The 12,433-nt window shown below is 42.4% G+C and overlaps 1 protein-coding gene across 1 annotated transcript; it reads left to right on the top strand.

The window, feature by feature from the left end:
* Positions 1-3,000: 3,000 nt before the first annotated feature.
* Positions 3,001-7,947, top strand: GJD4 (gap junction protein delta 4). Its single transcript, XM_042816709.1, has 3 exons — positions 3,001-3,092; positions 3,298-3,423; positions 6,308-7,947. The coding sequence occupies exons 2-3, from the start codon at positions 3,360-3,362 to the stop codon at positions 7,492-7,494; spliced, it is 1,251 nt and encodes a 416-aa protein (XP_042672643.1). The 5' UTR covers positions 3,001-3,092; positions 3,298-3,359; the 3' UTR covers positions 7,495-7,947.
* The last annotated feature ends 4,486 nt before the right edge of the window (positions 7,948-12,433 follow it).

Genomic DNA, 12,433 nt, shown 5'->3' on the forward strand with positions numbered 1-12,433 from the left:
ACTGTCATGAGTCTGTGATGCTGTTGGCAGGTGCTCTGCAGGATGCGGTCTCCTGTAGTAACTCTCAGGACAATACCCCTGCATGTCATTAGTGTAGATGTTGACTGGGTTAGACAATAGCAGCTGGGACTTAGGAATACTGGAGTTGCTGCTGGTTTTGTCGGGTTGGGTGTGTGGTGGAGATGGGCGGCCTTCAGGTGACTGATTTGCTCCTGGGATGGGAAGTCTTGAAGTGGTTCAAGGCTAACTTTGCATTACCTCTTAATATGTGAGCCAATGACAGAGCAAAGTGGCTTTGCTGGGCTTTTGTGCCAAATAACCCAGGGGACTGGAGACAGGAATGTAGCTTCAGTAGCTCAGAACGTTCCAGTAAGTCACTCACAGTGATGGAGTCACATCTGCAAATGTTTGCAGAATCAAGCCCCCCCTTCATCTGTGATCAGGGTTTAGAAATGTAGACACCAGTTGTGGATTTTTAAATAGATTTAATTGCATCTTCTTAGGTTTCATTGTTGGCCTGTGAAAGCTTTTCTGTGGCTTTTAAAGACCCCTTCTAAAATCAGCCATGATAAGATACCTCTGGATTTTGAAGCTTAGCTTTACCCAAAGCCACGTCTGACTTTTCTGTGTGTCTTTCCTATTTAACTACAATTAACTCGAGCTGAACTTTATCTCAGCCTAGGAATAGCTGTCTGTAGGATGGTAGCACATGGGCTGGATGGAGGGGAGGATGTGCCTGTTCACAGGTGTGCAAGGTGGCACCAGCCCATCTGTGGTGCTGCAGAGCCAACATCCCTCTCCTGGCAGAAGGACTGGCACAGGTATGTAGAAAACGTGATTACTTTTGAGGTGTCAGGCTGTGTTGGAGCAGTCCTGGAGCAGCCGTGGTTAGGCTGTGGTTATGTTCCCTGCCTTCCTTTGACCAACCTGCCCCAGGCCTCCTCCTTCTGCTCCCCACCCCTGCCTAGAAACTTCCTCAAACCCCCAGAGCAAAAGCACAGTCTGCAGCTGACACAAAAACCACTTAAAAACCCTAAACCTTAACTTGTGGTCACCTGGAGACTACCACAAAAATCATGATCCCTTTTGTGAAACCACATGCATGGTTATCAACTACAAAAGGTACTGTGGAAAAGGATGGGAAAAAAGACATGCCACAAAAAGAATTGTTGGACTGAAGTCAGATATGAGTCTGGAAAAACTAAAATAGAAAAGCTAAAGTTGTCTGGAAAAGCTAAAATAGAATTTAACCTTTCTGACGTAAATCCAGCCCTAAGTTAGGCTGCATGGTGAGTGTGGAAGGTGTTGTTGGTTTCTTTTCTTTTTTTTTTTGATATTCCAGAAAATGGGCCACCCTGCCTCAGCACATCCTGCCGTTGCACCAGATATGCTGCCTGGTACAGGACTGGTACAGTCCTGAAGGCAGCAGTAAATCCCCAGCAGTTATCCTCTTACACAGATGGCAGAGGTCTCTCACAGCAGTGACAACCAAGGGTATTTTAACCAGCAGTGTCGACAGGGACAATTTATGGCCTATTGTGTGAATGCAGCTGCTGAGCATTCGCACCCTGCTGCCATCTTGACATTCCTGACTATTTTTGATTACTGATTTTGACAAAGGATGTTTAACAAGAAGACCTTCATATCACAACACATTTTTCCTCTCGGCCATTTGTACTTTTTCCCTTCTCTGTTCTCTTCCACCAGTTTTCCTTTCTTTCCATACCTCTCACACTTACACACATCTCAGAAAAAAAAAAAAAGATGTTGGAGGGAAATTGAAGCTAAAACTAGCATCACATGGCATAAATAAAATTCAGTAACAGGAGTGTTTTTTCAGCAAATATTTTACATAGAACAGTTTCGAAAGTAATGTATTTCCTGTGTTTACTGCTATAGTTGAAAGTCTCTTTACTCAGACAATGAATAAAGAGTTATACCATGTTTTTAAATGCTATCCTTTCAAACTCCACTTTTAGGGTCTGCGAAGAATGAGGCTCACTACAGAAAGGATGCTCAGTGTGCTCTGCTGCGAGATTACACTTATTGGGACTGTAGAGCTGGGGAGATACTGTCTTTGCACAGTTACATTCTGCTTTATTAAGTGATAATTTACCTTTTAAGGCTGGCCGTAAGCACCTCACGAAGGAGGATCAGCCACCCTTCATGGGCTGAAGGATACATGCAGGGCTGAGAAGGAGACTGCCCTGAGTTCTCTGGTTGTCGTGATATTACTTTTCTCCCTTGTTGTATCACACAAAGTCTTTTTTTTCCTGCTGTTTTACTACTTACTGATGAGATTTTCTGGTAACAAGAGTCCATATTATGTTTATCTCTATTACAACACAGATTAGAAAGGACAGAATGACAGAAAACACCCCATAGGTTTCTGAGCACTAGGTGGAAAGCAGTAGTAGGTTATGTTCTCAGGACGGTGGGGTGTGGTAGTGAGGAAATAGGGGCTTGTGTGTTCTTCCACCTGCAGTTTTCTGGAAGCAACCGTGGGGCATCCTGCGTGACTTCAGCCATTGCCAGGCATTCATTTTGGAGCCACCAGCCCTGCTATTGCTGAGTGATGCCCCAGTAACCAAGTGTCTGTGGGAGAAAGAACTGATACAAAGTAGCTCCTACCCTGTGTTTAGTAAAGGCTTCCTCCATTTCTTGTCAATCCTGCTGGGAGCCTCAGCCTGCAGGAGAATTTTTGGCATGGCAGTGATTGACAAGGCCATGATGTACTGTCAGGGAGGCTGCGTTTTAGAAATAAAGTTGCTTTGAGGAATTGCAATGGAACAGCTTCCATTGAGCAGCTGCTAAACAGAAAGTTGCTTTCAAATACAGCGGTGCTCGTTCTTTCGCCACCCTTTTCTGTCCCTTTCTCCATCTGTATTTCTCTGGGGAAAGAGGCCTCATTTAATTCCTGGTCCATGTTTTTCTTCCCTTTCCGCAGTCCCTGCCTTTCACCACTGAAACATCTCAGCAATGCCAGGAGGCTGGTATGCCCCAGGAGGTTAAGAATAGTCTACAATGGGAAAGATCCCTCCTGTTGTTGTTCGTCTGCTTGCAGTTGTCTGGACAGAGGATCCACGAAAGAGGTAAGTGCAGTGGGATCTGAACAGCCAAAGCTTTTCCAAGGCAGATTTAAACCCCTGGGAAGATTTGTTCCCATAATCAGAACTATCAGCCTTGTTCAAATCATCAAAGCAATCCAGCACCAGTAACACTGTTTGGGCTTCATTTCTTGCTTTTATCTTTGATGCTTATCAAATTTATTTCTTCTTTCTTTATTCCCTGTCTAAGTTTGACCTACTTGGGAAATGCCAAACCAGCTGAGCCATCAGGAGCTGTGAATCTGATCCAACATGGAGCACTGGGACTCGCTGGGATTTTTGGTTGTCACTCTCAATTATAATGTGACAATTATAGGTGAGTACTTTAAAACCACTCTGCTCTTTCTTTTGCTGCTCCTAGCCTGAAGCTAAGTAAATGTCCACTAGATTGGACAACTGAGCATTGACATTGGTCTTCCACTTTGATTTCTAGTTATGCTTTTGTGACCTTTGAAGAAGAAATTATTATTTGTATATGTAATGTAAAAGTGGTCAATGTGTTTCTTTTTTTTAAAATTGACTCCTACTTCCTCTCTGATGGACATTTTCTGAGCTTTAGGAAAGAATTCTGGCATACTTTTCAAATTTGGCTTTTGATGCCCAAGCTTCACATCAGCTGTAGGGAATGTTATATGGATTGTTGTGAAAACACTCAAAAACAATTCTTCATTAAGAAGGGAAAAAGCTTCTCTTTTACAGGAAGACATTTGCCTGTGGTTAATTACCATATTATGCTTATTCTTCTTCATTTTTATAAATGAGTAAAGTTCACATGCATTAAAAATAAACAGAAAACAAATAAGCACAGTCTGTTTTTTGGCAGCAAACAGGGGGCTGAGTGATTCTTTTCTTCTTATTTAAATAAGACATCCTCCCTCTTCCACAGGCTGCTTGGAGTGAAGTGTGAGTCAGATAAAGCCTCTTCAGTCCCACCTTCACTCCCACCACGGGCAGGGGCTGCAGCTTGTGCTGCGTGCTGCAGGGGCAATGAGGACTGAGCCATTGGGGAAGGTGATAGCTGGAGGGTTCTCTCTAAAATGAATGTCATACTGAACTGCTTCCTAAGGAGCCATTGATTTTTTTTTTTTAAACAGCACTCCCTATTGTACATGTTCTAATTAAAAATGGATAGGGAAATGGCATGTAGTATCTTGATCTTAATTAACAAATGTGCTTCAAACACTCTGAGGTCCTCACAGGGAAAAAATGCAACCTCAGTATGAGGCATCGCTTTCTAAAGGTGATGCTTCTTTACAGCTGGTGGTTTTTATTGGCCAACACTGCCAAAAACAGGGCAACAGCACAGCCTGCACAACAAAATACAAGGAGCTGAAAATACAGCAAAACCACTGCTAAGGTTTAAGTGATTAAAGATGAAATGGGAAGGCCTCCATTTATTTAGATAGTACATTATTTTGCCTGGAGCAGCAGGCTTCTGTGAGTGCAGTTTTACTGACCCAATCCCGTAATCTGTCCATTAGCCACTGAGGGTTTAAATGGGGCATTCAAGTTGTATGTTCCATGTGATAATAGATATTAAATAATACTACAGAAAAATGTGGACAATTAAGATTTTTACCAACTACAGAGAAATTGTTCCATGGGAAATGGCAAAAAATGTTGTTCAAGACAATGCTTGTAAAAAACTGTGTATTTCATAGAAAAAAAAGAGTTTGGGGATCTGATCTTCTAAAATACTTTCAGAATATGCACTGGTGCTGTTTCACAAATTTTGTGAGATGTGAGATGTACAATCACTATTTGTGACTTAAGGTATCCAGTGCATCTCTCAGCTGTTAACCGCACACGGCACGGCTTCTATGTAGTTGCCGAGTTGCCATTTGTGCATCTACTTCTTAGCTTTTTCTTTTGATTTGAACAATCAATTCCTTCAAGTACATAATTAAACTCATTGCTCTTTTCTGTTTGTTTTGTGTGTTTGTGTGGTTTTTGTTGTTCCTAATTTTTTTTTTCTTTTTCTTTTCTTTCTTTTTTTACTTTTTGACATGTTTTAAAAATACATGAAACTAAAGCAGAGGATTGTTAAATTAAAAGAATTTTTCAAAACCACATACAGAAGCAGTGACAGTACTCAAAAGGAAACTTGAGAAATTCAAGGGCTAAACTTTACTTCAAATGTTGAATTTTTCTGCGTATTTTTGTGTTTTGACCGTATAACAGATTGTTTGCAGACTTCCCAACCCAGCTCAGGAAAAGGACTTCTGTGTTAAAAATAGCTTTGCAATCCATACAGCGATTTCTGTAACTTTACCAAAAAACCTTTATGAAAAACCCCATCCAAAACTCCTTCAAGAAACTCTCATGAACAACAAAGTCTCATTCTCAATATGTGACATGCAGGGTTACAGTTCCTGATTTTTCAGTATTGCTGGCATGATGGAATAAGGTTAAGTTTTGATCTCTCCCTGACTAAAACAACCGTTTGAAACAATTCAGTAAAAGACAAATAAAAGTGTATGGAAATGCCAGACCTGTACGGCTTTACTTGGTGTTAATACCGGAGGGAGCTTTTGGTCTGAATGGAGAGAGACAGCATGCCAAGGTGCAGGATGATGGGGAGGTATGCTCAAGACAAGGCAACCAGAGAAGTAATACAGAGAAATGACAGGGTTCTTGTGTGAACACACAAATGCACACTTGTAGTACATTTTGAATAAGTTTCCTGATAGCACCTGTTAGCTAGCTGATGAGTAAATACCAGTCTAGACACTGCAGTAAGCTTTACATATGATTTCATGGCCAAGATAAAGAACAAATGCTACATCACTCAACAGTTTTTGGGATCTACAGGAGTTTCATTCCATATTAGCTGATCAACATCAATACAGTACAAAATCCAGGTGCAGAAGTATGAAACCAAGCAAAATGGGAATTCTCACACAATTCTTTTTTTACCAGATTTGGGCATGTTCAGAGTGTTATTGTTAGGCAGCATTTTCATTTTGCGTGACTTACTATATGTCAGACTCCTACACTGTCAAGTCTAGACGAAAGTTATGGAATATGCTGGCTAACACATTCACTCAAGTTTCAGTCCCAGCCAAAACAGAGCCAAGGAGATGCTTTTCAAAGAGGAAACCGACTTCAGAGGTATCCTTTCAAATGCATTGTATACAGAGAGCCTTCACCTACCTTCTCTCCTTCTAGTGCTCTACTCTTTTTCTTTTGTTCTCTTCCAGGAAAGATCTGGCTAATGCTGGTAGTTCTGCTGCGAATGGCAGTGGTGGTGTTAGCAGGCTATCCGCTCTATCAGGATGAACAGGAGCGCTTCGTCTGCAACACCCTGCAGCCTGGATGCTCCAATGTTTGCTATGACTTGTTCTCTCCCATATCTCACTTCAGGTTCTGGTTCATACAGACTGTGTCTATCTTGCTACCTTACACTGCATTCAGCGTTTATGTTTTGCACAAGGTAGCAACGTACATTGTAAGAAAGCACTGTTTGGTGCACGGGTGCAGAGAGAATAAGGGTTTATCATACCCCAAAGACCTGAAGGAACGCTGTAGGAGTGATCTTGTCAATAGATTGGATTGTGATGTGGACAACCTAGGTGTCCTCAATTTTTCTGGGGCATACGCTGTTCATCTTTTTTTTAGGACACTGATTGAGGCTGCTTTTGCAGCTGCACAGTATTTCCTCTTTGGATTTTTTGTTCCTGAGCGCTTTTCCTGCTACCATTCACCTTGTACAAGCACAGTTGATTGCTACATCTCCCGGCCCACCGAGAAATCCATCATGATGGTTTTCATTTGGAGTGTCACCAGTCTGTCCTTTCTGCTCAGCCTTGCTGACCTTGTCTATGCTCTTCGGCAAATGACAGCAAGAAGCCAGAGGAACAAGCAGCTGGCCAACTCCCACAGAGAGAATGAGGGCCTTTTAAATATTCCCCCAGCACAGTCTGGTAGTTCTTCCTCTCCCCAAAATCAAGACTGCCAAGCACTGAATGGCAGCCAGACCAGTGACGGCTCCTGCTCACTTCTCTCTGAAGAGGAAGAGGAGGCTGCTCTTCATCCTGAAGAGGTCTCTCGGCAAGCTGCCAGCACTAACCTTAACAGCAACAGCCATAAGCCCTGTGTGTCAGGAGATCTTGCTGTTAAGCAGGATAGCATTGAAGAACACCTGTGTGCTGGTGACCAGCAAGGAACTGCATGCCAGCAAGTGAGACCTGGGCTCCAGCAAAGCTTCGTTAAAGATACTGCCATGACTTTGAGACCTCAGATCAAGTCTCACCTTGGAGGTTCTTCCTCTGTAGTTCAGAGCAAGCTTTTAGGATACTGCCCTTCAGCTGAGCTAAAAAATCCTGATGCGCAATCAAATTATAGCAGTACTAGTTGCTTGAGATTGAAAAAGTCTGAATGGGTATAGAGCCCTGAGAGCACCCTATGCTTTGGCCAGCAGGACAGATTACTGTGCTCCTGAGGGGTGTCAGAAAATCACAAGGGCAGAGACTTGCTGCTTTGCTGTACGTGGCTAACCTAAGAAGGAGAAACAAACCTCCACTGAGGAGGAAGGAAAAGCTCAAATGAGAATTTAAAGGATATTGCATTAACTGAACTGTTTTTATGAAAATATAACACATTTACATTTTTCCAGCTGTGACTCTAAAAAGCTGTGGACCGTGACAGACCAGTTGTTCTAAGAGTTCATTTGTACAGTTGTTTGCTCTCACCTACTGCAACAGATTGAACTTAGGAAAGGTGTGACTTCCAAGCACAGTTGTATGTTGTCCACTTTCAGAGGATTAATTGATCTCCTCACAATCATAGAATCACAGAATCACAAGGTTGGAAATGACCTACAAGATCAACCAGTCCAACCGTCCTCTCATTACCATTGCCAGCACAAGCACTAAACCACATCTCACAGCACGTCATCCAGGCACCTCTTGAACACTGCCAGGGACGGCAACTCCACCACCTCCCTGGGCAGCCATTCCAGTGCCTGACCACTCTGAGAGAAAAAGTTTTTTCTCATGTCCAACCTAAACCTCTTCTGATACAACTTGCAGCCATTTCCCCAGGTCCTGTTCGTTGTCTGGGAGAAGAGGCCAAACCCCTCTTCACCCCAACCTCCCTTCAGGAAGTTGTAGAGTGCAATGAGGTCTCCCCTGAGCCTCCTCTTCTGCAGACTAAACAATCCCAGCTCCCTCAGCTGCTCCTCGTAAGACTTGTGCTCCAGACCCCTCACCAGTTTCGTTGCCCTTCTGTGGACATGCTCCAGGGCCTCAATGTCTTTCCTGTAATGAGGGGCCCAAAACTGAACACAATACTTGAGGTGCAGAGATATAGTAATAAGCTCCCTAAGCCCACTCTAAGAAAGGACAAAGCAAGAGTAGATAATAAAAATGATTGTGTTGTAGCAAAGAGTTAATATGCAAAGAAAGCCTGGATCTTAGATTTTTCTGTATTGAAAACCACACCTGCTCTTATTAGCAGCACCACAGCAGTACCTTCTCTGTCCCTGAGATCAGCTGGCACAGCCTGTCCGTGTCTCTGTTACTCAGCTTCATGAACTCCAAAATGAGATGACTACATGGCTGATTGCTGAGCTGCAGAGCTGCCCAGGAAGCAAGCAGCAGCAGCTTGACAGTGCAGGGCTGAGCTCCAGTGCCTTTGCCCTGGTATTACTTATTATGTGTGATTGTAGATCTACTAAGAACATGTCTACAAAGTGTTACACGCTAATCTGAAATAGTCACACTAGGCTCCCTATTTCAGCAGGGAGAATGATTCATCTGATCTGTCCCAGGCATCCCTTAGGTTAACGTGAGTCACCTTCTGGATGTACCTATTTCTAACATTATATGATTATCCCAGACCTGAGCTTAGGGAAAATGATTTCTAATCCCAGAGGATATAGCAGCAAGATCTGTGCAAGTACTCACCCTCTGTAACTGACAGACACTAATCATTGGAAAACATGTCTAAATGGGGTGAATCACAGAATAACTTATTGCTGTCATGCTTTGTGCTTTCCTTCGATATGAATCCTCTTGCATTTACATAAGCGTGGTCCAGCAGTGAAGCACAGCAGTGTGTGAGCTGAATTTCCTCAAACCTGGTGAGTGTGGTCTGTAAGCTGCGTACACCTGCAGTGGGGGTGGGTGCAGAGCAGCACGTGCTTGGGGATTGCACAGAAGAGCCTTTACACAGACTGCTCTGCAGGGTGACACAGGCTGGTGTCAGCAGCCTGGAACTGGAGCAGTTCCCCTCTTAGACTTACGCAAAGAGAAAAGAAGCTGAGAACCAATTTGGCCCTCACTTTGCCATATAACATTTATCTAATGACTTAAAGGCTGGTTCCTCACCAGTAACAAGGGAAAACAGCTTTCACTTTTGTCCTGTTCTCTGCTGTGGATGCACATGCCTTTGGGACAGTCTGGTTAACAACTCTGTGTATCATTCCTCACACATACAAGGTAAAGATCGGCACTTAATGATCCCTCGCCTTCTCCATCCCTTCAGGAACTGGGAAGCTTACTGGATGGCAGAATTTACTTTTGTAAAGTACCTTGCCAACCCTGAAGTGTGCTAAATAAAGCCTTAATTGCTACTTTCTAAGCAATGTTTTCCCCTTCATCAGTTGTGTTTGTTTCTTTTATCATGTGTGCTTGCTGTATGTTTTGTCATTTCCAGGGCAGAAGTGGCATTAATTATTAAATTTATCATAGGCAGAAAAACATTAAATATTTAAATTCCTCATCCTCCAAAGCCTCTGTAATGGGGTGCGTGCTGATTACCCACACCAGAACTAAAGACAGCAACAATGAGACCTTTTGTGATTCGCTGCCTCTCCTCAGCTGTGAGGAGCAATGGAAGGAACAAATGTGGATTCAGGCTGTCGCGTACATCCCTCAGTGAGAGATATAAATAGGATGGGATAAATAATAAATGTACTGTGGCTGGACACAGTTTGCTTATTTGTGTCCTTAGCTAGACATCTTTTAGAGCTTCATTTCCAATAGAGAAAATGTTCTTTGTGTCTGGAATAGAAAGTGAAATGAGTGAAAATCTCCCTTGTTCTGTTTGTGGTTTCTGGTCTTGAAACTGCGGCCTGAGTTTGTGCCATTCAGCTGCAGGGCCTGGTGCAGCCATCAACTGCTAACATAATCACCTGTGCACTGACACTGCAGGATTCGTACGGTACATGAGGGAATAGATACTTCTGGCATCAACCACTCACTCCTTAGGGAATGTCTCCGAGTCTTCTAATAATTCTTTGCAAGTTTTGTTTATTAAATTATGAAGGCGTGGTTTTACAAAGCTGGATGGATTTACCAGCAAGGGAAGACCAAGGGAAGATGTGCAGAGACGTCTGTACTGTTCTGAGCTTCCTCAGCTCAAGCAAATTAGAAGACATTGCATCTGCAACTGGAAGGAGGAAATACTACAGAGCTCTTTGAAAGAAGGAAGACAGGATCACTCCTCTTCTTCTACTCTCCTTATTTTCAGTATCACTGGTTGTTAAAGTACTATGATGATACACTGATGTCATTGAAAGAGAATAAAGGAGTAATAAGTGTAGAGCAAGGAAGTAACAAGATTTTATTCTACATAAGCAAAGCTTTAGTGTTCAGACATTACTTTGTACTCAGAAGAATATTGCAAAACCTGCTTGTTAAAGTTTGCTGTGCATCTTTATATCTCTTCTTAACCCAGCTACTCCAGAAGAGGCATTTCTGCCTGACCATACCGCTCTCCTACCTCTGCCCTCAGGAGGCTCTGTTACTCTGGTGCTCTAGCAGGATGTTGCAGACCTGCACCTTCTGCGTTCTGTATGCACTAAACCAAGTATCTCTGGGAGTTTAGACAGTGTCAGCATGATTAAGAAACAACAGCAATGCATCAGTTCTATTTCTCAATATTAAATAAGATAGGTTTTAAAAAGCTGTTTCTGAACAATTTTTTTCTTTTGCTTTGTTTTACTTTGAAATATGTTTCTTAATACCAAAATAAAAGCCAAATCCCAAGAGTCAAGCAGCTATAATCACTTTCTTTCTTCACTCTCTATGTTGGGTCACTTTGGTTTACTCTCAGCAGCACAGTGAAAAGCTATGACACTATTCTCTTGTGAAGTACACTGCAGGCAGGTGTCTGGGGAATGCATAATTTCCCTTCATCAGCAGTTGCTCTCCATGAGTCTCTCAGTTCAGACTATGATAAGTGTTAAATCTGAAGTTAACGCTGCAGAGAGATCCTTAGTGTATTCTTTCAAGTTATTAAAATTATCTGCCCTTTTGTGATACATCATTATTGCAGTGATTATCTTTCTAGTAGGGATCATTAAAGAGGATATTAATTGCACATAATTTTATTTTAATGTCATTATTACAATGAAGAACAGATAAATTATTACTGCTTGTAGTATTTTAAGATGATAAAAAAATGCATCTCCAAAATTAGGAAAGTTGAGTAGTTGAAAGACTGTTCTTCAACTTCTGCCTTTTGTACTGCTCTTAATAGCCTGTGTTCAGCTGATAGGGAAGTCATTTTGCAGTGCTCCTACACTGTAATTGAGTTGCTAAAATATTCTGCAAATTTGATGGTTTCTGTTCAAAGTCATAGCATGAACTCTTGGTTTGTGGTAATTCTGGAAAATGAGTTTGGCAAGGCAGAAATCTGATCAAAAAGAATGAATGGTATCTTTACGATTCGTATTATCTACCATGCAAGTAGCCAGATCGCAATCACATAGCCTTGTCTGCTAGCTTTGGCCTTTCCTTCTCCCACTTCTGTTTTCTTTTAATAGGACAAGAGGTGATGGCCTTACATTGCGACAGGGGAGATTCAGGATGGATATTAGGAAAGATTTCTTCTCAGAAATGGTGAAGCATTGGCACAGACTGCCCAGGGAGCTGGTGGGGTCACCATCCATGGAGGTGTTCAAGAAATGTGGAGATGTGGCACTGAGGGACACAGTTCTGTGGGCAGCGTGGATCAACAGCTGGACTAGGTGATCTTAGTGGTCCTTTCCAACCTTCATCATTCTATGATTCTTCCATTTGGGTTGGACAAGCAGCATATTCCAGAACTCCAGATCTCCACATTATTAGCAGTGACTTAATTACAAGATTTCTCATACAGTGCTAACCCATAGAATCATAGAACCCAATGGCTGCTTTCTAAACCTGAGCCATTCACAACATAGAAATGTCTCCGATTCAGGATCTGCAGCTAGAATTTGGAGTACTGGGTTAGCTTTGATAGACAATTTACTGAGTGAAGATGATGGCAGACTCTGAGCTTTTCTTTAGTTCATATAAGGTGTCCTCAAAGAAGAGGGTGGAGGCCCACACTCAGAAATC

This window comes from Centrocercus urophasianus, unplaced genomic scaffold, assembly GCF_019232065.1.
Source record: "Centrocercus urophasianus isolate 14NV4802_14NV808 unplaced genomic scaffold, USGS_Curo_1.0 seq_16, whole genome shotgun sequence".
Lineage (NCBI taxonomy): Eukaryota > Metazoa > Chordata > Aves > Galliformes > Phasianidae > Centrocercus > Centrocercus urophasianus.